The 26,627-nt window shown below is 36.3% G+C and overlaps 1 protein-coding gene across 5 annotated transcripts in view; it reads right to left on the bottom strand.

Moving 5' to 3' along the window:
* LOC107753050 (microtubule-associated protein 4-like) overlaps positions 1-26,627 on the bottom strand; it is a 71,997-nt gene that overhangs the window by 12,327 nt on the left and 33,043 nt on the right. For 4 of the 5 annotated variants that reach the window (XM_016569156.1, XM_016569157.1, XM_016569159.1 and 1 more), the window contains 7 exons: positions 25,561-25,743; positions 22,446-23,675; positions 4,761-5,404; positions 3,815-4,039; positions 2,458-2,578; positions 2,300-2,359; positions 539-780 (listed from right to left, as the gene is read on the bottom strand). In XM_016569156.1, the coding sequence (XP_016424642.1) occupies positions 539-780; positions 2,300-2,359; positions 2,458-2,578; positions 3,815-4,039; positions 4,761-5,404; positions 22,446-23,675; positions 25,561-25,743 (2,705 nt within the window). The remainder of the gene's footprint in view (positions 1-538; positions 781-2,299; positions 2,360-2,457; positions 2,579-3,814; positions 4,040-4,760; positions 5,405-22,445; positions 23,676-25,560; positions 25,744-26,627) is intronic. The other variant, XM_016569160.1, reaches the window with a different exon arrangement.

Genomic DNA, 26,627 nt, shown 5'->3' with positions numbered 1-26,627 from the left:
TAGTAACAACAACAATAATAATATTAATAAAATTAATAATAATAATAATAATAATAATAATAGATTTGCTCTGATGCCTCTGGATGCTGGCTGTAATGTCATATTTTTTTAGGTTTTGGACACAGAGTCACGCAAGAAAGACTGAGAGCAGTTTCAGAAAGATGACAGCGGCACATTCTGCAGGACAAAAACTGCTCAAACATCTCTGACTGTCTTACATTAAAAATGACTACAATTACTAAAAGTAAAACTGAAATAAAAATAAATTGAAGCTATGAAAAAAAAAACGAATGAAAATTAAAAAAGCACATAAAATTACTTAAACTTAATACTGAAAATATAGAAATTCTTATTATATACAAAAATTCATAAATACTATAATTAATACCATATAGTACAATAGTATGCAAATAAATAACACTAAAAATAAAATGGCACGGTACCCCCAAGTGTGCAAAATCTACATTCTACTAAATATGAAAGCACTGCAAATCTAGGGGACTGCATCACATTAACAGCTGAACACGTGTGCGTTTACCTTTCCTCCTCCAGGCTGGTATTTGATGTTGTCCGTGGAGCCGATCTTTGAGCGGATGTTTCTGATGTCGGGTGCCGGTGTGGAGCTGGGTCGAGGCGCGCGGGGCACCGCCGGCTTCTTCTCGGGCGCAGCAGCCGCTGTAGTGCTGCTGGAGACGGGGGTTTTGGTGGTGCGAGGGCGAGCGCTGGCGCTGCTTGTAGTGGTGGAGGCTTTGAGAGGCGCAGGTTTAGAGCGGGCGGCATCTGAAAACACAGCTTAATTATGTCTGAGAGAAACACTGGTTTGGTGAACTTTAAAACACTTTCACAGAAAGAACTTGCAATGCCAGAACCTTTATAAATGCTGTCTGAATAAGTGAGCACTAGATAGAGATTCTGAGGGATATCTGAATGCTCAGTTTTGAAGCACAAAACCCTCTTTATGCTTCAGATTAAAATAATCTCTCTGCACCGCTGCGTTTGTGTCAGAAGTCTGGGAATGGGGGTAAGAAGCAGCGTGCTGTGCAGCGGCGCTCCGAGTGCGGGATTATCCCAAACTCATTCCTGCTGCGCAACTCACTTCTGGATTTGAAAGAGGTTTTTCATGGATTTAAATGTGTTTGTCAGCGTAGCATCTCTGCATCTTTTCCCTGTCGCTATTAAGCCACTACACTGAATTTCTGTATTTTTCAACATAGACTACCATTCAAAAGTTTGGAATAAGTACGATTTTTATAGGTTTAGAAGTGTCTTGTGTTCACCAAAGCTGCACTTATTTGATCAAAAATACAGTAAAAACAATAATATTGTGAAAAATTATTATAATTTAAAATAAACATTTTTTATTTGAATATATTTTAAAATGCAATTTATTCCAGTGATGCAATGTTGAATTTTCAGCAGCCATCAATAAACATAGAATAAAAGTAATTTTAACAGAATAAAAATCTTTATTTTTAATTGATTAAATAAAAATAATTTAATTGTATCTATACACACACATTAGTGTATTATTACAATAAAACCTTATTATAATTATTATTTTATTTATTATTATTGTTATTATGATTTAAAATAATTGTTCTATTTGAATATATTTTAAAATTCAAATAAATTAAAATTTATTCCTGTGATGGAAAGTTGAATTTTCAGCAGCCATCAATAAACGTACTGAATAAAAGTAATTTTAATTATATAAATAATAATAAATATTATTATTATTAATAAAATAATATTTTAATTATATTCATACACGCATTATTATAATTATTTTTTTTAATGTAATTTATTCCTGTGATGGAATGTTGAATTTTCATCAGCCATCAAAAACATACTGAATAAAAGCCATTATAACTGAATAAAAATATTTATTTTTTGATTGATTTTATACAAATATTTTAATTAAATTCATACACACATTATTATTATTATTAAATATTATAATTATTTTTTTTATTATAATTTAAAATATTTTTGTTTGTATTTTGAATGTAATGTATTCCTATGGTGCAAAGTTGAATTTTCAACAGCCATTACTAAATGTATTACTGAATAAAAGTAATTTTACTGAATAAAAGCATGAATAATATACTGTATATACCCTCAGTCAACACCAGAGTGTTAAAATACAAGCAGAAAACGGTTATTAATTGCAAATTCACAACATTACAATTTTTACCTGTATTTTTGATCAAATAAATGCAGCCGTGGTGATGAATCCAAACTTTTAGCCTGTAGTGTATTCATAAATACAGTGTTATGGGTGGTTAGGTGTTTGCTGTACCTGTGGTTTTCGGTGTGCTTGGTTTCTTTTCGTCTCCTGGTTTGCTCTCAGTCTTTGCGACTAAACACAAAAACAGAAATGCATAATGTGATTATTTATACTACTTCATAAATCAGCACAAAATGCAATGGCTCATCTTTAAATGTCTCCTAACTAACCGGGGCGTCGTGCTGCCGCAGCGCTGGCTGTGCTGCGTGTCGTGGTGGTTGTGCGTGCTGCGGTCGCAGGTTTGTCTGCGGCGGGCCGAGCCGGAGCCACAGAGGTCTTTGGCACGGCCGACTGTCGGAGGAGAAAACACAGGGTCAGTCGGGGTCAGCTGCACTGTGATACTGTCTCTGTAGTAAAAAAAACCCATCAGGATCGAACAGAGACGTTTCATCCAAAAATATCTGACTGTTGCTCTAAAAATAGCCTGCAAGGTTCAGATGAAGTCAGTTCCTAAGAATCCAGTCACACCAATACAATCCTTCATGTTTATTTATTTACTGAGACAAACCTCTCCTTTCGTATTGTGGATTCAATCATATTTCTTAACATTAATGCGGCAACATGTGCACAATGAAACTGTATTTTGAGCTAGTTGAAATTGAGATTTACACATAATCTGAAAGCTGAATAAATAAGCTTTGCATTGATGTATGGTTTGTTAGGATCGGATAATATTTGGCTGAGATACAACTATTTGAAAATCTGGAATCTGAGGGTGCAAAAAAAGGCTATTGCTACAAATATACCCCAGCAACTTAAGACTGCTTTTGTGCTCCAGGGTCACATATTAACCTTCATTTAATTTCAATAGTTAGGAAGTAGTGTAGTTTAACCGATGGCCACTAGAGGGAAGACTTGAACTGAACATTGTTCATATTTAAAGAGATTTGAAAACATAATCCTGAGACATAATAAACTAGGCTATATTAGTTTTTTTCCATTGCCCTTCATGACTGGAATAAAACATTTTATCGATACTGCTATTTCTAGCTCTATCTTCTAGAAAAACGTCTATTATAATAAGTAATTTCGGAGCTCTAATATTTTAAGCTTCTTTGTAGATGTACACTGACATTCAAAACTGTCAAACTTTTTTTTTTTTTTAAGAAATCAATACTTTTATTCAGTAAGGACGCATTAAATTGATCAAAAGTGCCAGTAAAGACATTTATAATGTTACAAAAGATTTCTATTTCAAATCAATGCTGTTCTTTGAATCTGTGAATCCTGAAAAATAAAATGCATCACGATTACAGTTTAACAGATATTCACATAGAAAACAGCTGTTTTAAACTGTAATAATATTTCACAATTTTACCAATGTATTTTTAACCAAATAAATGCATCCTTGCTCACTTCTTTTGATAACCGAACCCAATCTTTTGCACTGTACTGTAGTTTAAACAACATGTTGATGTGCTCAAGCATGGACGGCACACACACACAGAACATCCATGCAGAGATGAGAGCCGGATTGAGCCGTTTCGACCTTCAGACGTGGTCTTCAGCAGATGGATGGACACTCACCTTGGGCTTGACCTCTCTGGCCACGCTGCTCGTTCCGGTGGAGGGTCGTGTGGACGCCGTGGCGGGCCGTTTGGCGCCAGCGGTCGGGGCGGGCGCTTTGGGCACAGGGGCTTTTTTGCTGAGGGGGGCTGAGGTCGGGGTGGGACGCTTGTGCGCGGCTGTAGTGCTGGAGGCGGAGCTCGGCTGGGGCTTGGCAGAGCTAGGTTTGGTTGCGCCGGCAACAGGCTGCATGGATGGACAGCAAACCCAACGGATGGATGGCAAACGATGAACAAAAAAATAGAATAAGGACAAATGATAACGGCTACGACATGAGCAGAGCAAGCTGATAAAAGCACAAGATCAGATCCAGCTCAGACTACAATTTTCTGTCTTTATATCTAGAGTAAACTTGAAGTTTACTCCGTTTCATTTGATGGTCATGTAGGGATGGGAAGCGTAAGTAATTTCACGATTACAGTTCATTAACGTTAATCATAGGAAGGATGTAGAAAATAAATATGGCAATTACAATTATTTTAAACTAATTTTAATTTAATTTAATTATAATTTTATATTTTTTATTAAAATATAAAAACTAAAAATATAAAAAAACTAAAAATAATAATACAATACATAATAATACATTATATTAATAAAAAAATATTTATTCAAATTTTTAAAAAAAAAATAAAAAAAAAAAAAAAAAAAAAACTAAAATAAAAATTGAAAACATAAAAAAAACCTAATACAAAATAGCTATAAAAACTATAATAGTACATAAATAATACCAAAATAACGCTACTTTGTTTTAGGTTCTCGATTCCCAACCCTCCATAAGTGATGAATGAATTTTGGTTTTGGCATTAATATGCTTTAAGAACAGAATCAAACTCATTAGCATTAGCAGAAGCAAAAGCAGGAAGGTCAATGGAGGACGAAGAGACAACAGAAAGCTTTCACAAACCTTGGTCTTCTTCTCAGGACTAGTCAAGTCTTTTCCAGGTGCAGCGTTGGTTACCGCAGGCTTGGCCGCGGAGGGTTTAGCAGCTGGTTTTTTGGCTTTCTCGTCCTTCTCAGCTTTGCCAGGTTTCTTGTCAGCCGGCTCTGTTTTCTGTTTTACTTTGTCCTTTTCTGTCTTGTCTTGTTCTGCTTTCTCCTTTTCCACTTCCTTCACCTGTTCTTTATCTTTCTGCGCTTTCTGATCTGACTTGTTCTCCTCGACTTTCACTTCTTCCGTCTTCAGCTCCACCTTCTCCATCTTTGGGGAGGAATCAATCTTTTCTGCCTCAAGCTTATCAGCTTTCTCAGTCTCACCTTTAGTAGTTTTTTGTTCAATCTTCTCAACTTTCACTGGCGTTTCTACTTTGTGAACGATTTCACCCTTGTCTGTTTTCTCTGATTTACCCACCTTGTCCACGTCTTTGTTTTTGTCCAGAGCTTCAGTGTTTTCTCCTTTGGTTGTCTGTTCGTCTGTGTGGTTAGTTTTGTCTTTCTCCTCCACCGTTTCCATCTTCTGATCTTTGTCCGTCTTGCTGAAAACATTAAAGTCATCAATCTTCTGCACAGTGTCCATTTTGTTCGCCTGCGGCTTGTTCTTCTCAGAGTTTTCTGGTAGAAAGAAACAGGTTGAACAGTTGAAAACAGATTAATATATAAACTAGAGCAAAAAAAGAAAAAAAAAGAAGCGATTTGTACAGACTGTGTTCCGCTTGTTTAGTCCAAAAGAAAGCCAAAGCAATGACAAAAGACAAAATGGTTCATTACACTCAAGATACCTTAAAAACAAAAGCACGTTTTGTATTCAAACTGATTGGATTGCCACAATCATGATAATTCAACTGCAGAAAGGCTGCAAATTAATGCAATACACATATCTGTATATGCTGCATGCATAAAAATAAATGGAAAGAAAGAGATTTGAGTCCACATTGAAGTCCAGGTACACAAAGTAAACTTCATTTTCACTTTTGGGTCATGGTACATTATGGTACTTATTGCACGATGACTTACCAAATCAATAAATAAACAGATATGCCAGTTAATTTGAGTGTCAATTATTTAAGAAAGAGTACGAGAGACATGAAACAAGCAGCTATGTAGGACATTACTTCACTGAGACGACAATCTGTTATGATTCCACCAATCAGAGTCAAGTTTTCCAGAGAGCCGTGTGATAAATGAGGCTGAAAGAAGGAATATATCCATGTGTAATATATCTTACAGGCGGCTCTCTGGTCACTTCACGTTCAGTGGCAGATCCGTTACAAAGGCTGTTCGTCTCTTTGAGGAGCCTCATGTCCTTGAGTTGAAGGACAAAACAGTCCTGCAGCTAAAGTAACTTATCACAAGTACAGTGGGATGTGGGATCAGTAACGATGATCAACAGCATCACTGAGAGTGAGTTTTTGAGAACGAACCTTGCTTTAATAACTCCCATCGGTAAATTTGCAATTCAAAAGATATTTTTAATGATAAAAGTAGCATTACAACTGTACAGTTTTTCAGAGAAACCACAAGCATTTACCTTACATCATTAGATGTTTTAATCTGCACTCGTGTCATTATATCTGTCCGTTTTATAATGAAAATACTTTTCTAATCGCATCGGACACATGCTACTAAATTTAACAGCAAAATGTCAATGTTAAACTTTTCTAATAAGATTTCATTCATTAATATTAGTTAACTACATTAGTTAACATGAACTAATGAAAAATAGTTTGAAAGCATTCGTTAAAATTGTAGTTAATGTCAATTTTAATATTTACTAATGCATTTTTTAAATCAAAAGATGCACCTATTCATATTATTTAATAGATCTGAACATGAACTAAAAATGAACAGCTGTACTTTTATTAATTAATTATTGTTCATTTTAGTTAGTTAATGCATGTCAGTGACCTTATTGTAAAGTGTAAGCGGTAAATCTGCTTCCATAAACCCTTTAATTCGTCGCCCTGTAAGCTCTCTGCAAAGAATCTGCTTCTCTCATAAACATATTTAACTTTTCAAGAGACTGCTTTAGAAAGGAGCCTATTTGCATATTTATTTCACACTGGAGATTCAATCTAGTGAGCATGAAATTAATAAAATCAGCCATCATTGATATTCCAGCAGCATTTTTTCTTTTGCACATGTAAGCTGCTTCCCAGCGTGCAGAAATACTGCATCTTGTATTAAAATGAATCTGTCACCACAGAGCGGTTTCTTTGTAAGAAATACCTATGCGTAGAGTCGGCTAAGAACTCTTGCATTAAGCTGATCAATTTCAACAAGGCTCAGGTGCATTTATAATAACAAAGACACCAGTTTCACAGTGACGCATCAAAGCAGATGAGAAACTGCTGTATGTCAGCAAGAAATGCAGAACAACACCTGCTCAAAATGAAGAAAATCAGTCTATAAATGTGAAGACAGCCACAAAACAGACAGTCTTGTGTATTCAATGTGATTTATCATGCATGCAGATCACATGACCTTCAGTAACCCGACCTCCAGACACTCCCATTTTATTAAAAACTATCCAGACTCCAATTCTACCCCAATACAAGAAATCACAAACATCATGCATTAATAACTGCAACTCACAGAGAAAACTAGTGTGCAACAAGCATCCATCCATGACTCACCATCATTAGCACTTGTCCGCACTTTATATCATCTGCACCTGTTTTTCCATTTATCAAAGACATTTCACCAGCGAAATCTAACTAAAAAACTAAAAAAAAAAAAAAATCTTTTGTTTGCTTCCCCTTGAGGCAAGAAACATGTTTCATTCAGACATTCACTACAATGCATTTTCACCATCTGCCAACCAGCCAGAGGACAACTGAGGGATTAAACCAGACTATTTACACGCCCCTCCTGTGAATTATTATTTAAACAAAAAACAAAACTCATAATCGTTAACCGTTGTAGGTGCAGCAGGAGATTTCTGGAGCTCTACCCATCATCGTTGAGGAGTTTCTGACCTCGATTTGCAGAGGGGCAGGTTTTATTCTAGGAAATCAGGTCAGAAATGACTTACGCTATCCGCGGCTCGTCTGGAGCGGGTAATGAGCATGCGTTCGGCAGTGGCGTGATAATGCCGTACACACAGAACAGAGACACTACATGCATCACCTACTTCTGCCACCGCTACACATCAGAAAGACGCAGTCCCAGTCTAGGACTCATGTCTCATCATATTGACTCAATAAACCCAATTATATACACTTATGCACTCTTAAAAATAAAGGTTTCTTATTGGCATTCATGGTTCCATGAAGAACCTTTAACATCAATACACAACAGATTCTTCATACTGGAAAAAGGTTACATTTTATTCCAAAATAATCATTTTTTTATTAGTGTGAAGGATGTTCTTCATGGAATCACAGACGCCAATAAAGAACCTTTATTTTTTTTAACTATAAGAAAATTGTTTTTTTTTAAGAACTGTTCATTAAAGGTTCTTTGGGTAACCCAAAATGGTTCTTCTATGGCATCACTGCCCAATGCAATACACTGGCACATGCTTTCCAAACATTAATTTCCTTGTTTCTAAGAACGATTATACCGTGCTTCTCTTGATGTCTCATCACATTGACTCAATAAATCCAATTTTATACACACATACACTCTTAAAAATAAAGGGTCTTTATTGACATCCATGGTTCCATGCAGAATCTTGGAACCATGGCATAAAAGTTTCTTTATACTGGAAATATGTTCCATTAGATTCCAAATCAACCTTTTATTTTTTTAGTGTGAAGAACATTCATGCATGTTAATAGTTCTTCATGGAAACATAGATGCCAATAAAGAACCAATAATTGTAAGAAAAAAAATGGTTCTTTTAATAACTCTTCACTAAAAGTTATTGGGGGAGCCCAAAATGGTTCTTCTATGGCATCACTGCAAAACCCCATTGGAAATACATTGAAACATGCTTTCCCAAGCTTAATTTCTTTGTTTCTAAGAACGATTATGCTACGCTTCTCTCATTCACATTGCTCACATTCTCTCAGATGTAAAAGAGTCGGTCCTACACCTCAAAATTAACTCTTGCTTCGCCATCACCTACCCTCAAATGCCTCAGCAAACGTGTCGGTTTTGTCTCCAGCGTTGTTGCAAGTCCCATTAAGGGCACGTGTTGTCACCGGCACAGGTAGAACGACTCCTTGGTCCTTGTCAATGAACGGTCCCTCCAATAGGTCCTCCACGGGCGAGAGGGGAAAGCTGCTTTGGTCTTTGCGTGCGGGGGAAGGGGGGAAATGTAGTTCGATATTGTTCCGTAGGTCGTTGCGGGTGGCTCCAGCCGACAGGGTTGGCGGCGGGGTCGGAGGTTGATCGTCGGCTACAGTTAGAGAGCGTTTTATGGCCCCTGCGTGCTGGCGACGAGGTCCTCCAATGGGTGATGGCAACTTGTCGAGAATGTCTCTGCCGGGATACTTATCCGGGAGCTCGAGACTGGCAGGTACGGAGAGGTGCGAACACTCAGACATCGCTCGCCTCATCGCCTTCCTCTGTTGTTCGGCTCTCCTCATCAAGCAAGGCTCGAAGTCTTCCTCGTCCTCACTTTCGTGCGACGACCCTTCAGCCTTCGGCCGCTCATCTTCGCCCTCCAGGTAGCTGTCGTTGACCACGCCAATGACGCAGTAGTTTGGAGGCGTTCGGGGCGACGGCGTGCTTGGACTCTGTTCCGGAAGCAATCCAGAGAACGGAGCCGGTTTCAAGGGTTCGAGTGGCGACAGAACCTCTTTGTGACCCGCAGGTGATTCCAGAAGCATCATGCCATTGTTGTCCGTTGTGCAAGCCGCAAATTTTCCAGGAGACGCAGCTGATGCCGACGAGGACGAGAGGCTTTCCGGACTGTCCCCGGTGCTGCCGAACGACATGCTCGTTGGAACGGTTCCTCGCCCGGAGACGTTGAGCTCGGAAGGAGACTCGTAGAAGCACAGCTTGTCCTCGTCCATCATTCCCGTTGCCCGAAGGCCACCTCCAAAACTCGGTGGTGCCCCGAGGTCTCCGTGCTGCCAGTCCCAACCCGGAGGGGTGGCGGATGTGGACATAGATGGGACTTTACATAGCTCACTATATTCTGAGAACGGAGATGCCGGTTGTTGGTTTGAGAAAGAGGACATGCTTCTGTTGCCCTTTCTCTGCTCCTGGTTTAGGTGTCTTTGTGTCTTAGTCCTTTTCCTGTGTTAAAATGTAAACGTGTCTGTCTGACTCGTAACCTCACAACGTAACCTTCTCTGCTGCTTCTGCACGAGACAGCAGACTAAGCAGCACTGAGATCTGGCTGGAAGCGTCTCTCTCTCTCTCTCGCAATGACAGGAATCACATGCTTTGTAAAGTGGCTGTTCATTCGCTGCCCCAAAATCAGCTCCCTCCTTCCTCTCTGCCTCTCTCGTTTTCTCCACGTTGTCCTCTCTGCATCCATCTTTTCTTCCCTCCTCTCTCTGATAGTGACACACTACTATCATCCCTGAGGCTACATATGTGCAAAATAACGAGGAAGGGCTTAACGAGCATTCATTTGCACATATGATTTCAGAGAGTGCGCACATCTATCGTATCTTTTTATGGAAGTCTTTTTGGGTAACATAATCAGTCTGGAAATTTCCAGACATACGGTCTTATCTGAGGTACAGATTTGCCCATGGATGATATCTCTAGACAATCAATATGTTTTTTTTCCCTCTTACATACTGTTTTATCTTCATCTGTACTCTGTGTTGAATTTAGACTGTTCGATTACAGTCTCTAAATATGTGACGTTCGAATCGGAATCTGAATAAAAGTTAATGTCTTTGTTGTTGCATTTCCTGCCACAGCAACATGTGTCTGTGCATATCTCAGTGCAGAAAGACAACATCATTCCTCACTGTAAGAAATAAAAACGTAAAATAACAGAAAAAGTACCGGCAGCTCATTACAGAGACATTATCCATTAATTTTGCAGACAATCTAAAACACAACGGAATGCAATGCAAATTCAAAACACACGTAAAACACCTGTAAAAAATAATTACGAAAAAATCCTTCAAAATAATACAGTAGGTTATGCCCTATTTTTTACAGATTTTTTTTAAAGAGTGCTCCAATCAGAGATGGAAAAGAGACAGAGGGAAAAAAGATGAATAAACAAAAATGGAACAATACCAGATGACCAGAAAACACTGTTCTAAACCCTTGACTAATAAAAATAATAGTCTAATTTATTATTATTCATTATGTTAAAATTATGAATTATTAAAATAAAAAATATTTTTTCTTTTAAATGTATGAATAATAATAACAATTATTAATTTGTTACAATAAATAAATATTTATATAATTTATTCTAATAAATTAATCATGTCAATATTATCAATACTACTACTACTACTACTAATAAGAAGAACAACATGTAATAAATATATCAGTATACATTATTTAGTAACAATACTAAATAATAAAAAAATATTATTAAAATGATTAATTTAAACAAACAAATATACAAGACATAAAGCAATATTCTGGGATCAAAACAAATGCATGAAGCTTTCACAGATGTTGTTGCTAGAAGTGAAATGATACCGAACCCTGAACAGTAGTGCCAACTCTTCCCATGCTTTGGGCATTCAAAGACGTCACTGCGGCCTAGATGCTTCAAACAAAGTTAAAGCTTGTTCAACAAAGATGAAATGTGTGAACTTCTTGGTAAGTTTCATCATGAATATTTCATGCTCATCTAATTCAAACCAAAAAACACTCACAACATTGAGACGCTTTGTCAGCACACCTTCAATGCATTGTTAATGCAAGCAGACAAAGTGTCCATCAGCATCAAAACGGTCACTACGGTTACATAAGGGCCATCATTTCTGAGCCTAATTTCCTCCATCAGCAACTGTCGTTTCAGTAGAACCAGCCACGAGACCGTGACCGTTACGCAAGCACTCAAGATGACAATTATCAGATGATGATTTACGATGAAAGGCGTCTTCAAACACGGTCAACAGCGAAAAATGATGCTACTTCCTCAACTTCGCATCCTCATCCTATTTCCATCTCTTAATCTAATCAGTGTGGTGCTTAAACCAACCAAAAGGTGTTACAATGTTATGCTTGCCTTAGTAAACACTGCTAAAAATGTTTGAAGAATCCCTAGATTCACTCAAACAGAAACTGCATTTATCTCACTGACTCTAAGGGAATCTGCGCTTGCCTAGTTCAGAAGTGCTGCACGTCTGTGTGTCCATGTGGCTCGCCCGTCCACTGAACGCGTCAAATCAATCCTGCGTCCCCACGCGAGTGTGTCCAGGCCATCAGGGACAGAGACACTGTAGGGATGATCTCATCGGACCCCAGTCTGAGACCCACCGGCCCCGTTACATAAGCACAACTGAAAGACGACGCCTGTCTGGTATTGAACTCACACTGAAGGAGGATACGGCACTGTGTGCTAAATCTGCCATCAATAACGTATGGAAAGAAGGAAAGAACCCACTTCATTTTTCCTTACAAATTACAAATCTACAAACAACTGATCTAAAAGACAAACAATTTATTTGCAATAACATGCACAAATGAATGCATGTGCATTAAAAAAAGTTAATATTCCAATTAAAGTAATAAAAAAAATAATAATAATAATGGGAAAAAAATCTAAAAATAAATTTTAAAAATCAAATTAAATAAAAAATAAAAGAAATCCTTTCTAAGAGTAGTTAAACCATATAAATGTGGCTTGGACCTGTTCGGGAATTTAAAAAAAAACAAAAAACACTGATTTTAATTATTTAGCCTATGTATTCATTTATAAACTGATACAAACTAAACGTTTTTTTTATTTTTTATTAATTGTTTTGATTATTGTCTGAACAATTATAAAATGTAAAATGATTTTAGCTAGCTATGTTAAAATTCATAAACAAAACGCTCTTCAAACAAACCATGTGTATTTTTTGTTTGTTTGTTTGTTTGTTGTCTAAACAAATATAAAATCTAAACAGATGAGATGGATGTGCTTAAATAGATAAATAAATAAATACAAATTTAAAAAAAATGTATTTATTAAATTCAATTATAAAATGTAAAATGACTTTAGCTAGCTATGTTAAAATTCATAAACAAAACGCTCTTCAAACAAACCATGTGTATTTTTTGTTTGTTTGTTTGTTTGTGTTTGTTGTCTAAACAAATATAAAATCTAAACAGATGAGATGGATGTGCTTAAATAGATAAATAAATAAATACAAATTTAAAAAAAAAATATTTATTAAATAAAAAAATTGCTGTCATTTAAAATGTATTTATTAAATACAAATCAATTCTGTTTAGATAGTTTGTTGTCTGAACTAAAACAAAATCTAAACAGATCTGAGTTGGATATGTTAAATAAATTAAACAAAACAAAAAAAAGAGCTGCCTGTTTGAACAAAAGCCATAGCATAGCAATGAGGGCCAGCAGAGTCCATTGCCAACATACAGCCTGACCTACATATATGTAGTCTCTTGGCTGACCTACATGTTTGCTTATGTAGCATAAGCCTCAAAGCGACTTTCTCAACATACAGACGAAAGGCCAAACACAGATTCAAACGGACATCTGAATAACAAATGAATGCAGCCATTGAGTTTGCTGAAGCATGCAGACTTTAATTACACTACAAGATTTTCTCCAAGTAACTGATGTTAGGAATGAGATCCTAAAGCAGCAGCAGAATCAGGGATATAAAAAGAGCAAGGGACGAATCACAATCTCTGCGTTCCTCTCAGGTGGAGGTTTAGGGAGGCGGCTAAAATCATTTATCAACGTCACAGGAGAAACACACAGGTGGTCAAAAAGAGATGAAGTCGGGAAGCTGCGAGAACATAAAGCCAACAACCATCTACCCAGATGCTATTTTTAGCGCATCGCCCCTCCCCGTAAGAGCCAACATTGTTTCCTTGGTAGCCCTGCTTCCTTAGGTCTCCCAAGCAACTGCCTCCCATCGCCATGGCAACAGAAGCGGCTCTGAAGAACACCGGTGTCCAAAAATACAGCGCAAGTGAGTAAAGTCGAGTAACGTTGAGTGGGATTATGGGAATTATTAAGAGTTTGTATATATAAAAATATTCATTGTAATTTTAACTCAAGTTTTATCATTTTGTCGTGTTTTTACCATTTTTATTTATTTTAATTTTGTAAATGTCTATATAGTTTTTAAGTTTTTAGTTTTAGTCATTTCAGGACTTCAACTTATGATATATTTTGAATGAGATTTGGATTTTTTTTTTTACATTTTCTGTTTTCATTGTAATTTGACCAAGTATTTTTGTCATTTTTATTGTCATTATTTTTTAACGTCTACATAGCTATGTATTAGTTTTAGTTATTTTAGTACTAAAAATAAATAAAAATGAGAAATGTTGCTTTTAGAATCATTGATTTACTCTATTTTTGTTAATATTTTGAATTAGATGTTACATTTTTTACTTTTTACATTTTCTGTTTTGATTTTAATTTTTTTAAGTTTTAGCATCTGTTGTGTGTTCTTTGTCATTTTTTAGTTTTTAATACATCTATGAAGCTTTTATTTTTTCTTATTTATTTATTTTTAGTTTTAGTTATTTTGGTACTTCAACTCAAAATGAAACTGTGAATTGTTGCTTCTAGAATCAATTATATATTGATATATAATTAAATTTATTATTACATTTTATGTTTCTATTTTCATTTTAGCTAAAGTTTTAGTATTTCTGTTTTTTTTTTGTCTTTTTTATGAATCATCTCTTTTTTTGTCTATATAGTTTTTATTAGTTTTAGTTTTTGCTTTTAGTTTATATAGTATCAGTTATTTTAGTACTTCAATGTCAGCTAAATGAAAATGAGAATTGCAGTTTAAAAAAAAAGTTTCCTTTTTTTAATGTATATTTTATTTTCATTTATAATGGTTTTACTTTTAGTCAATGATAATAACCCTGCAGAGGACCAGCCCAAAGTCAGCTATATTCCAGCTGTAAATTCCTCCTTAGTAAATTCCATCACTAAAAATGGCAGAACTTCTCTTGCCGTAAGAACTAAGCCACTTTAGTGGCTACCTAATCCACTACCGCTGTGCCGAACGCACCATTCTTTGAGTTTTTCGACATAACTCGGCCCTTTTGGTTCAGATCGATTCTGTCACCAGCTCTGAGACTTACAGCGCACGCAGCCTCTGTCACGGGCTTTACAATCACTAATCCAGTCGAGCAAAAACACATCCAGGAGAGCTGCTCTTTCTCTGTCACTGCCAGCCACATGCTGATCACTCACCGCTAAAATATAACCTGCGGGTGATGTTCAATAGTTTGTCTGAAGGGGAGACAGATCAATTCAGTTGCAGTCTTTTACACAGCATTTTTCAGCATCAACTGAAGCATCACTCAACCTGAGCTGTCGAATCGCTCAATGCTACTATTTATATTCTGAAAAGAAACTCCAGTAAGCATCCAGACAAACGTTATGATCTTCTACTACAATGTAGTGTGCTGCCAACCTAAAAAAACATTTAAAAGCACATCTCTGCTCCAAAGTAGAGATGCATTAGTGTTCAGAAGTTCTGGGTCAGTAAGAAGTCTCACCAAGGCTGCAATAATTTGATTAAAAAATACAGTAAAATTGTGGAATATTACTGCAGTTCAAAATAAGTGTTTTCTATGTGAATATCTCTTAAACTGTAATTTATTTCTGTGATCAAAGCTGAATTTTCAGCATCATTACTCCAGTCTTCAGTGTCACATGATCTTCAGAAATCATTCTAATATGCTGATTTGTTGCTCAAGAAACATTTCTGATTATTATCAATGTTGAAAACAGTTGTGCTGCACAATATTTTTGAGGAAACTGTGATACATTTTATTTTTCAGGATTCACAGATGAACAGAAAGTTCAAAAGAACAGCATTAATTTGAAATAGAAATATTTTGTTACATTATAAATGTCTTTACTGTCACTTTTGATCAATTTAATGCATCCTTGCTGAATAAAAGTATAAATTAAAATGTATTATTATTTTTATACTAAATTAAAATAATTAAAAATTATTCTCAGAATGCATTGCAACAACCACTCAAAGACCTCAGAGAGAGAAATATTGATTATAAAATCTTAAAAGGCATTCAATACAAAAAAAAGTCCAGTTTAAAACTACCTGAGCAGCAGTATAATGGCATGTCATTGAACTGGTGCAGTTGAGTTCTGCAGACATGTTTGATGTGAGCTGGGAATATGGTTTTTCGTGTTTAAATCACACTAGATTTCTGACTATGTGTAAAGTCAGACTGCAGGCTGAATGCAGCGAGTTTTCTGCATCGATGAGCAGACGGTAATTATTCTGTTGATCGCAGCCTGTTCGTTTTTCTCCTCCTGCCTACCAAAGCTACAGCAACTGTTGCAGAAACTGGCCCCGGGCTGCCTTATTTACACATCTGCATAACTGAGATACATTTGTGAAAATACAGAAGAATATTATCAGCACACTACAACATCTCATGGCACTCACATGTCAGCCGCACTTATGGCCACTTTCTCAGCATCTGTCCTTGTTACCATGGAAACATCAGCTGCTTATCAGTCTCCGTGGCAACAGGACAGGCTCCACGCCCTCCCTAGAGGCAGTCTGTGTTTACAACAGTCGATGCATTGACCTTTACAGCTCCATCATTGCGCTGGTCTCAAACGCTCTGATTATCAGGACCTTTGACCGTCTGAATCCATCTGAATCTAGTGACGCACTAACACAGAACTACAACTGGGTAAATGTTCATTTCATTGTGGTAAAATAACGCTCAGCAATGCGGATGGATGCCAATTCACTCTCAGCACATGCACACTTGAAAATGATCAAGAATGTAAGAGCATTTATTCAGCAAGGACACAGTAAATTGAGGAAAAGTGACAGTAAAGACATTTAAAGTGTTACAAAAGATTTCTATTTCAAATAAATGCTGTTCTTTTGAACTTTCTATTCATCTGTGAATCCTGAAAAATAAAATGTATCAGTTTCCTCAAAAATATTGTGCAGCACAACTGTTGACAATAATCAGAAATGTTTCTTGAGCAGCAAATCAGCATATTAGAATGATTTCTGAAGATCATGTGACACTGAAGACTGGAGTAATGATGCTGAAAATACAGCTTTGATCACAGAAATAAATTACAGTTTACTATATATTCACATAGAAAACACTTATTTTAAACTGTAATGATATTTCACATTTTTACTGTATTTATGATCAAATAATTGCAGCCCTGAGCAAAAAGAGACTTTCAAAAACATTGAAAAATATTACCAACCCTAAACTTTTGAACAGTAGTAAATATGCAACATACATAAATTAATTAAATTTCATCTGCTGATTCAGCTCTGCAATGATCAACCAATATGGGTTTTCAGTAGCCAATGCCAGTGCCAATATCTAAAAATCATCTACGGCTTCATTATTTCTTCTTCCTGAGTCGTGAGAGTCACTAAATAAGATTATGTTGTGAAAAACATTCTGTCCTTCACCGCAATCACACTGCATCCCAACAGCACAAGACCCGGGAGCTTTCGTGCTGCATCGCTGTCAAACCTTGACTCAGAGGGTGTTTCGTTGGGTCGGGTGCTGCCGTCTTTCCCTGTCTTCACCCTGTGAAGGATCTCAGCAGGGTTTGCTTATGTAAGATCCTCCCAGTCGAATCCTGTGCTGACTCTCACAACCTCAGGCCTCTAAAAATACACTTCACATCTGCTTCTAAACACTAGCACTCAAATCTAATCATGCTGTTTATGTACTTTTACTATGCATGATACAGATATGGAAAAAAGAAAAAACACACAAATCCTTTTATTAATAATACACTGAATGGATTAAAAGTGAATTTATAAAAGCTGATGTGTAATGTTGTATGATGTTGATAAAAAAAAAAACACACAACTTTGAATAAAAAAAAAAAAAAAAAAAAAAGTAGATGGAGTGCAATGCAACGTTTTTCAATGCATTTCTAATTTAATTTCTAATGCAATACCAAACACTTTGCCAAGCGCTGCATTGTCCCTGTTTTAGAGTGGGATACTGAAAAACTTAAATTAAAGGGGAAAAATGTTGCTACGGTAAACAACACTCATGAAAGCAATGCAACAGCTATAGTAGTCTGTATGACGCATATAAAAACATGCTCTGAGCAAACATCTATCAATTTAAAAAAAAGAGAATGAAAATTAACAGAAATCCTCACTAGAGAATCATCTGAGAACAACAAACGTATCTGATCAGCAGTTCAATGTGCTGTAATCAGGTCAGTGTGTGTAAAGAACTGGTTAAAGTCAGCAGACATTTTGAAGTCTATTATTTAGATGCAAAAAAAAAAAATGCTGGCAAGTCTTATTTTGTTAGTTTTTAAGCATGCAATCAATAGCAAAAATCAAATGTTTAAATGACACAATTAAACAGGATGACAAACATTCTCATCTCTCCATAGGGCTGGGTATCGTTCAAAAATTTTCGATATCGATACCGATACAGATACCTTGACTTTGATACCGGTTCCTGAATGATACTTTTTTCGATACCAATTTTATGAAATCAATTTTAACGAGATTACATTATCTAAAAAAAAAAACTTGTTTTTTTTTCTTCAGCTTGTTGGAGTTTATACAAACTCAAAGACTCATCTCCTGAGCCACTGCACAAAGGAACAAAATGTAACCAACACAATAAATCAGTGCAAAATAGTTTTAATAAAGCTCAAATAGTCTTCAGTTTACACATCTGTTAGGCTACATTTACACTAGTTAGTGTTTGTTTTAAAACGCATAGCAGCTACAGCTAAAAGTGCTACCGCCAGACCCGGAGATCAGCTGAATGGATTCGAAAACAGTAAAACTCAACTGTTTAACTCTAGGGGAGTTGGAAAATTAGCCTATTTTCAAAAAATAGTGGAGTGTTCCTTTAAACCTTGACAAACACATTTCTTCTGTAATAGGCTCTAGTTTTTATCAACTTCGTCTGTCGTCAAAAATCAAACCTTTCCTAAATCATAAAACTCTAGAGATGGCTGTTCATGCTTTTATTACCTAAAATTGGGCAGTACAGACATTTATAATGATTTCAAACGATTTCTATTTCAAACAAATACTGTTCTTCTGAACTTTCTATTCATCAAAGAAACCTGAAAAAATTATACTCAGCTGTTTTCAACATAATAATATTAATAATAAATGTTTTTGAGCAGCAAATCAGCATATTAGAATGATTTCTGAAGATCATGTGACACTGAAGACTGGAGTAATGATGCTGAAAATTCAGCTTTGATCACAGAAATAAATTACATTTCAATATATTCAAATAGACAGCAGTTATTTTAAATAGTAAAATTATTTCACAATATTACGGCTTTTGCTGTATTTTGGATCTAATAAATGCAGGCTTGGTGAGCAGAAGAGAATTCTTTAAAAAACATTACAAATCTTACTGTTCAAAAACTTTTGCCTGCTAGTGTACATACATCACATACTACATGTATTCATGAAATAAATAAAATATAAATATTTGGCGTAAAACGAAAACAAAAAAAAATTTTAATTGTAATCAAATTCAAATTGAAGTACTAAAATTATTACAGCTAAAACTGAATAAGAAATCAAGCTAAATAGGGATATTAAAAAAATAATAATAATAAAATAAAAAAAATACACACATACATATATATATAATAAAAACAATACACAGAACACAAAAAATATGGTGTAAACCACAAGTGTATTTTCCAGAGCTGCTGAAGTGAGACTCTGTTCAGTCACTCTTTTACTAAGGTGGAAAGATGATTTTTAAACATTCACCACGGTAACACCAAAATAAGTTTTACTGCAGGCAACACAACATGGATTAATAGAATTCACTCTAATGTGATATTTGACACTGAGCTCTCACAGTTTCCTTATTCTCAGCTCATAGTACAACACACACACACACACATTACGGTACAGTCATTAATTTGCATGTTGGGAAGTCTGACACCGAACGCTGATGTCCTGTCTCCCGGAGTGTATAAGTAGCTCCCTCCCCACTGGAGAAAGCCGAAAATTACAGAGAACTAAAAGAGACAGCTGTGTCAGACGCGCCCAAACACACACACACACACACACACACACACTCTCTCTCTCTAATAAAGGCGCTACACACACAGAGAATCTAAAACCAGAAACAGACCATTTTCAGATACTACACTACTTTTCTGCAGTTGTGTGGCTTATGCTGTGTTAAGGTTATTAAAGACAACATGAGAAAGTTTACTTCCACCAGACATGTCCACAAGTCTTTCATCTGAAGTCCGAGTCAAGTCTCGAGTCTTTAAGCTGGAGTCGAGTCTGGAATCTTTTCATTAATTATTGCAATAAAATTCTCATCCTTAAAAATCCTATTTACTAGGTTGCATTAAGGACAAAATACGTTCCAGGGATACTACTAGGAATCTAACTTAACTTCCTCTACCTGTATACATAGAGTCAATCCAAGATACAAAAATACATAAATACTGTACATGTAAAATTATTGAGGAGGCCCATTCATATTTAAAATCATCTGTAACACCATGATGTAGCCACTAGATGCTAATTAATCTAATTCTAGATCTAATTAATCACAAATTAATCACACATCAATTTTACCTGATATTTCCCCCAAAAGATAATTTAAAAACATTACTGTGTTAGTTGAGTAAAGCATTAAATACACATAAAATATATATATATTTATTTATTTTTGATTCAACATAGCATAAATAATGATAATAGATGGGCATCAATAGATAGATGGGTTTTAAAAAATTTATATTGAAATATGAAAGGATTTTTAAAAAAATTAAATGATACTCAAAATATAAAACTAAAAATCATCTGAATGATTGAGTGAGTCATTCAGTCTCGATTTGTTCAAAAACGTAACAGATTCATTCAGGAACGAAGCACCGCTATGTGTTGCTAAAGACGCATAACAGTTCTGCTGTGGCTTTGTTTGAAATATTTTTATTTGTGAAACTGAGAAAAACAGACAATACTATACTGTGTCTAAAATTTCACATAACATTAACTTATTTATTGAACTATTGTATAAAATCAATATCACATTTGCAATCGTGCAGATATTTGGGAAAAAAACTGCACTTATGCTCCTGTTGTATTTCTAAACTATATCATATATGGTTTATATCAAATATAAACCCATACGTGTTATTTTTTTACATAATTAATCGCACCAATTAAAAAGTTAAATAGTAGGTAGACATAATTACTTTTATTAGATGTTGCATCTGAATAAATGTTTAAAGATTATCAAAATGTTTATTTGAAGTGTCAGTTTTTGCATTATGATTTGTCAAACCTGAACACACACACATACATTGAGAGAAAAGCCATATCTGCGTATATTCCGAAAAGATTGATGAAACATCGTACTCTGCAAATAAGCAAATAAGTAAGTTCTTTCTTCATGATATCAGTAGTTGAGGATAAAAGACTCGAGTTGTGTTTAAAATATTCAATAGTCCTTCTTGTCGAGTTGAGTCAAGTCTGAAGTCATTTCAGGTCAAGTCTGGAGTCGAGTCTGAAGTCTATTGAAATACGACTCGAGTCAGAGTCACTAACTCGAGTGCCCAACTCTGACTTCCACAATGTCATGCATTTTTGTACCACATACCAATTCACTTAATTTGGACGTGCGATACAAACTATTCTGTTTCTGTTACAAATTACTTTAAAGAGGCATTCAGACTCTGACAGCGATTATACCACTGCACGTTGCCAACTGAATCGCTAGCACTTTACAGTCTGCTCTCTTATTGGTATAATAGTACCATTACCATTTGCATAAAATTGAACTCTCAAATTGCCTTAAATTGCCAACTTTCACATTTAATGACCTTTGGTCGCTCTGAAGCTGCAAATCACAGTTGGACGTCCACTAACCATATCACACAGACATCACAAGATAGCAATTAATGGGAAGTAGAAGAAGTTATGAATGAAATGTAGAGGAAGTTACACAATACACTCCTTTCACAACATAAAGAGACAAAAACAAAGCAATAACCAGAGAAATGTTGACTTACCTAATTGGCAAGTTGAAACAGATGATGTCAGGGAACATAGAAGAGAAAAAAGAAAGAAAAGGTATCACTTACAACTGTATTGTACTTTGTATACATTCATAAAGTGACAAGGGTGGTTCATATTCACTCTAAAAGTGTTAGAAGAGAAATATGAAGGGGTGGTGGGATACCGAGAAAGAAGATTGTCATGTTAGGTGCCACCAGTGGTAGTACAACAATCAATCACAACAGCAAAGATGCAACATTGTGAGGGAACAACCACACCTCCTCGACAAACTGCAAACCAAAGTGTTTGGATTAGTAGAGTACACCCTGGATCACAAGGTTAATTGGGGGGGGGGGGGGGGGGGTGTATTGCTCGTTTACACAGTTGATCATTCGTTGTGGAGGAAACACCCAAGCAAAACCAAGCCAGCCCACTTTGAGCGAACCCTGACCATTGGGTCCAGCTGATGGGGTGAAGTGTTAGTTATTGCAGTGCGCAGTTTAATCACTCAAGCCCAGGCTTGGAATCCACTCAGCCATGCATTACGTGGATCCACTTCCCAAACGTCCACAACAAACCTTCCAATGTGAAGGGCGGTTCTGCGGCGAACTCCCGAGGTTCTGCAAAACTAGGGAAGAACGGCGGAGCGGCCGGATTTAGACCAGAATTCTGGGGAGATGGCAACTTTGCTTCAGGGGAGGTTGGACTCTTTGATGAGGACAACCCAGACGACTTCTTGCCTAGTTTGGACTTTGGTTCCTTTGGGGCTTTGCTCTTTGGCGAAGGCAGAGGTGCAGGAACTGGGACTGAGGTCTCAAAGGCAACACCTTCAAGATCAAAGGGTTGATTGTGGTTATTAAGAGACCACGCAGGTCCAGATGGAGAAAACGGGGGTGCCGAGATCAGTGCTTCCATCGGTGGTACAAAACAAGTGCTTCCAGGGGTGGACGTCTGGGGTTCCTTTAATGGCGACTCTTGGGTGCCCATGGAAGCGGTGTAGGTGTGATCTTGTCCAAACATAGCTTCCTCAAAGGTTCCACCTGGAGAGATGAAAGGCTGAGTGTCGCTGAGATTGCAAGCATGAGAATCTTCTGTTTCCATGATGATATCGTGGAATCCAGATGACGTGGACAAGGGGTGTTGGGGAGATAAATCGGGGGCTTGACCGGGAGACTTTGGAGAGGGCATTGCAGGTTCAAGATGCGTTGTGGATGGTGGGGAAGTGGCTGTGAGGGACAGAAGATCTTGGGTAAGAGACAGAGGAATGAGACTCCCATCGGTGTAGTCCTCAGAAAGTGAAACAAGACCGCTGTCGACTTCAAGGAGTGACTGGGAAATATCAGTTGCGAACTCCTGCGGCACACAGGCTGAAGCAGGGACAAAGGGCTCTGCATGGATCGCCCATTCCTCGGGAATCTTCTTACGGCTTTTCGGCTTCTTGACTCTCCCATCAAAGCGGCTTCCATCTTCCCAACCTCTGTCTCGGTCACGTTCCTTACACGGGGACGGCTGAGTGGGACTGTCGGATAAAGCGCTTTCGCTCTGCATTTCCGTGGGGAAGTCGTACACCTCATCCCTGGGTCTCCGTTTCTTCTTCTTCTTTTCCTTTTTACGGTCAGATCCTTCACCTTCCCTTTCATCTGTATCTCCTGCCCCGCTATCTCTTGGGGACCATTGAGGGTTGGCCGTGTCATGTGGGCTCTCTACCAGAGGACCGGCATGGCGACTGATAACAGTGGAAACGCTGGGCGTGAAGGGCAGGCCAGATGGAATGCCAGCCTCATCAGACCAGCGGTCACCAAAGACACCTCGTATGCAAAGAAGAATGGAAATTAGAACAGCACTAACTTTCTTTTTTGCTCTCTCACACATATACACACAAATTCACAAACTTATCAATCACCCCTCACACTCTCTAATAGGCTTATATGGTATACCTTACAACCTGGAAAGATCAAAATCAAACAATTTTTAACATCTTCTGAGATGCTAACCAATATGTACATGTACCACAAGATAGTGGATAGTAATAGCATGCATTATTTTTAGTTTTATTAATTGATAGTTGCAGCCATGAATGCTGATTGGTCAATACAATATTTCAATTATACTACCAGATTTTTTTTTGTTTCAAGCGAAAAAAAAATCAAAATGACTAAATTTACATTCACGAAAACAAGTCTTATTAATCTCATGAAGTGTTGCTTCTTAAGTAAGATATGTTATTAAACATTTTCACTGGAAAACAAGTCAAAAAAGACAATGAAAGTCATTGCAGTGTGGCCTCTTTTATAATTCTGCTGTAGATTTGCACAAAGCAGACTGAGCAACTGAGGTCAAGCATAATTCATTTGTGTACAAGGTCTAGTCCGCTCTGCCAGAAGTAACGAGCAGATGATTTGTGGGGTTTGAATTTGCACAGTAACACAGTAATGCAAGATGCATTACAAGTAATGGCAAGACTGATTGACCCACATATCTGTGTCCTTGAACAGGGAATGTTCCCAGTTTTGCTAATGTTCTGGCAAGGTCCTCTCAAAGTTATGATCAAATATTCTTTAAGTAACATTAACAGAATGGCCAAAAAAAGTTTTTAAAACTGAATGTTTTGAACATTCAGAAATCATTCAGAAATATTGTTTTGAAATTAACAGGAACATTAGCTAAACATTCTCAGAACATATTTTTCTTAGCTGGGATAGTCTACAACATGAAGTGTGTTGCTCCCGACGGTCTGTCCTGATATGACACGCTCAGATAATTCACACAGACGGATCTGTGCTTTTTAGACTGATGGGGGTGAACATGTGAGAGTGCAATGCATTATGGGACACACTCCATCTATGAATGCTGAAGGGATGGTTCTCCTAAAAATGAAAATCCTGTCATCATTTACTCACCTTCAAGTTGTTCAAAACCTGTACGAGTTTTTGTGTTCTGTTGAACGCAAAAGAAGATGTGAAGAATGTTGGGAACCAAACAGTTGACGGTAGCCATTGACTTCCATAGTAATGCTACCGTCAACTATTTGGTTCCCAACATTCTTCAAAATAAAGAAACTCATACACGTAAATTTATATACGAGACTTGCTATTATAAGTATGGTTATGATGTCATTGCCTAATTTCCATCTGGGTGATTTCATGATCAGGCACTTGATAACTGACTCATGCATGAGTTAATATGACTCTACAGGTCTGACCCTCCATCTGGTAGGTGTGTAACACTGTTTGCACATCAACAACCAGCCCTGAGCATCAAACCAGGCAGAATATGGTGCTTGAGCTTGATATAAACCAGCGGCATGACTTTGGGTCTCAGCTGCAGCTGTGGAGGCCTAAAGGCCCCTGGGATACCAGAATGGATGGCTTTGACTAGTTTTGACAACTGATAATGTAACTCAGTCTAGCACCAGTTATAGTGCCCCCCAGTGGACAGCCTAAGCTTTAATTACTGATAGATTAGTAATTTGCTCCACAGGGACTTCTGTAGGAATCCCATAATCCCGGATACAAAACACATGGGAAGAACATGAGGGAAATGCATACTAAGGGGATGAACAGTATTTGAAGACGATTACATGCTATAAAACATTACTGCTTAACAGAAAGATCAATTTTGTGACCAAAATACACTTAATAACATTGACATACACTCAGTGTCATGGTATTTGTGCAGATCTTTGTTCTCTACCTGCAGATGTGTCCTGTGGGCTCTTGGGTGTCGTGGCTGCCAGGGGTTCAGACGGTATTTTGGGGGCTTCGGTGGCCTGAGTAGCTGGCGGCTCCTGCACTTCAGCCACACCTGACGGTCTTTCTGTCTGGAAAGGAGCAGCACCTGTGATCACCGCTGACATTACGCTAGGCTGAGAGAAACCTATGGGTACAAAGACATTCAGAAAGAATACATTACATATTTAATTCATTATGCCATGTATTTGGCTCCAGAATGTGAAATGACAGACACAATATCTAAAGAGTAGATAAGTAGATAATAATAATACATATTATTATTATTATTATTCAGTAAATACTGCTAATACTACTACTAAATTATTATTAATAATTACTAGTAGTAGTAGTAGTGGAAGTAGTAATACAGTAGTTGGATTTATAATATTAATATTATAGGATTTATAGTTTTAATTAGATATTAAAATAAAAAATAATCAATATAAAAACAATAAAAACAATAAATAATTAATAAAAGATTTAGAAGATTCTACATTAATAAAACATTTATTATTATTATTATTATTACTTTAAATACTACTGCTAATACTACTACTACTACTACTAAATTATTATTAAGAATTATTATTATTATTAGTAATACAGTAGTTGGTTTTATAATATTAGTGTTATAGGATTTATAGTTTTAATTTGATATTAAAATTAAAAAATCAATAAATTATTTATAAAAAGAATAAATAAATAAACAAATAATTTAGATTCTACAGTTGAAGATTCTATGGTAATAAAACATTTATTATTATTATTATTACTTTAAATATTACTGCTAATACTACTACTACTAACAATAACAACAACAATGATAATGTATTTTTATTATTAATAGTAGTAGTAGTGGTAGTAATATAGCAGATAGTATAATATTAACATTATTAATTTGCAAATAAAATAATAAAATACTAAATTAAATATAATAAAATATTTATAAAAATAATAAAAAATAAATCATAATTTTTAATTAAGCACATTACATTTATTAAATATTAAAAATACTTGGCAACCTACTTG

This window comes from Sinocyclocheilus rhinocerous, unplaced genomic scaffold (genome assembly GCF_001515625.1).
Source record: "Sinocyclocheilus rhinocerous isolate Xijiao unplaced genomic scaffold, SAMN03320098_v1.1 scaffold1493, whole genome shotgun sequence".
Lineage (NCBI taxonomy): Eukaryota > Metazoa > Chordata > Actinopteri > Cypriniformes > Cyprinidae > Sinocyclocheilus > Sinocyclocheilus rhinocerous.
This window is presented reverse-complemented; position numbering and strand designations above follow the sequence as displayed.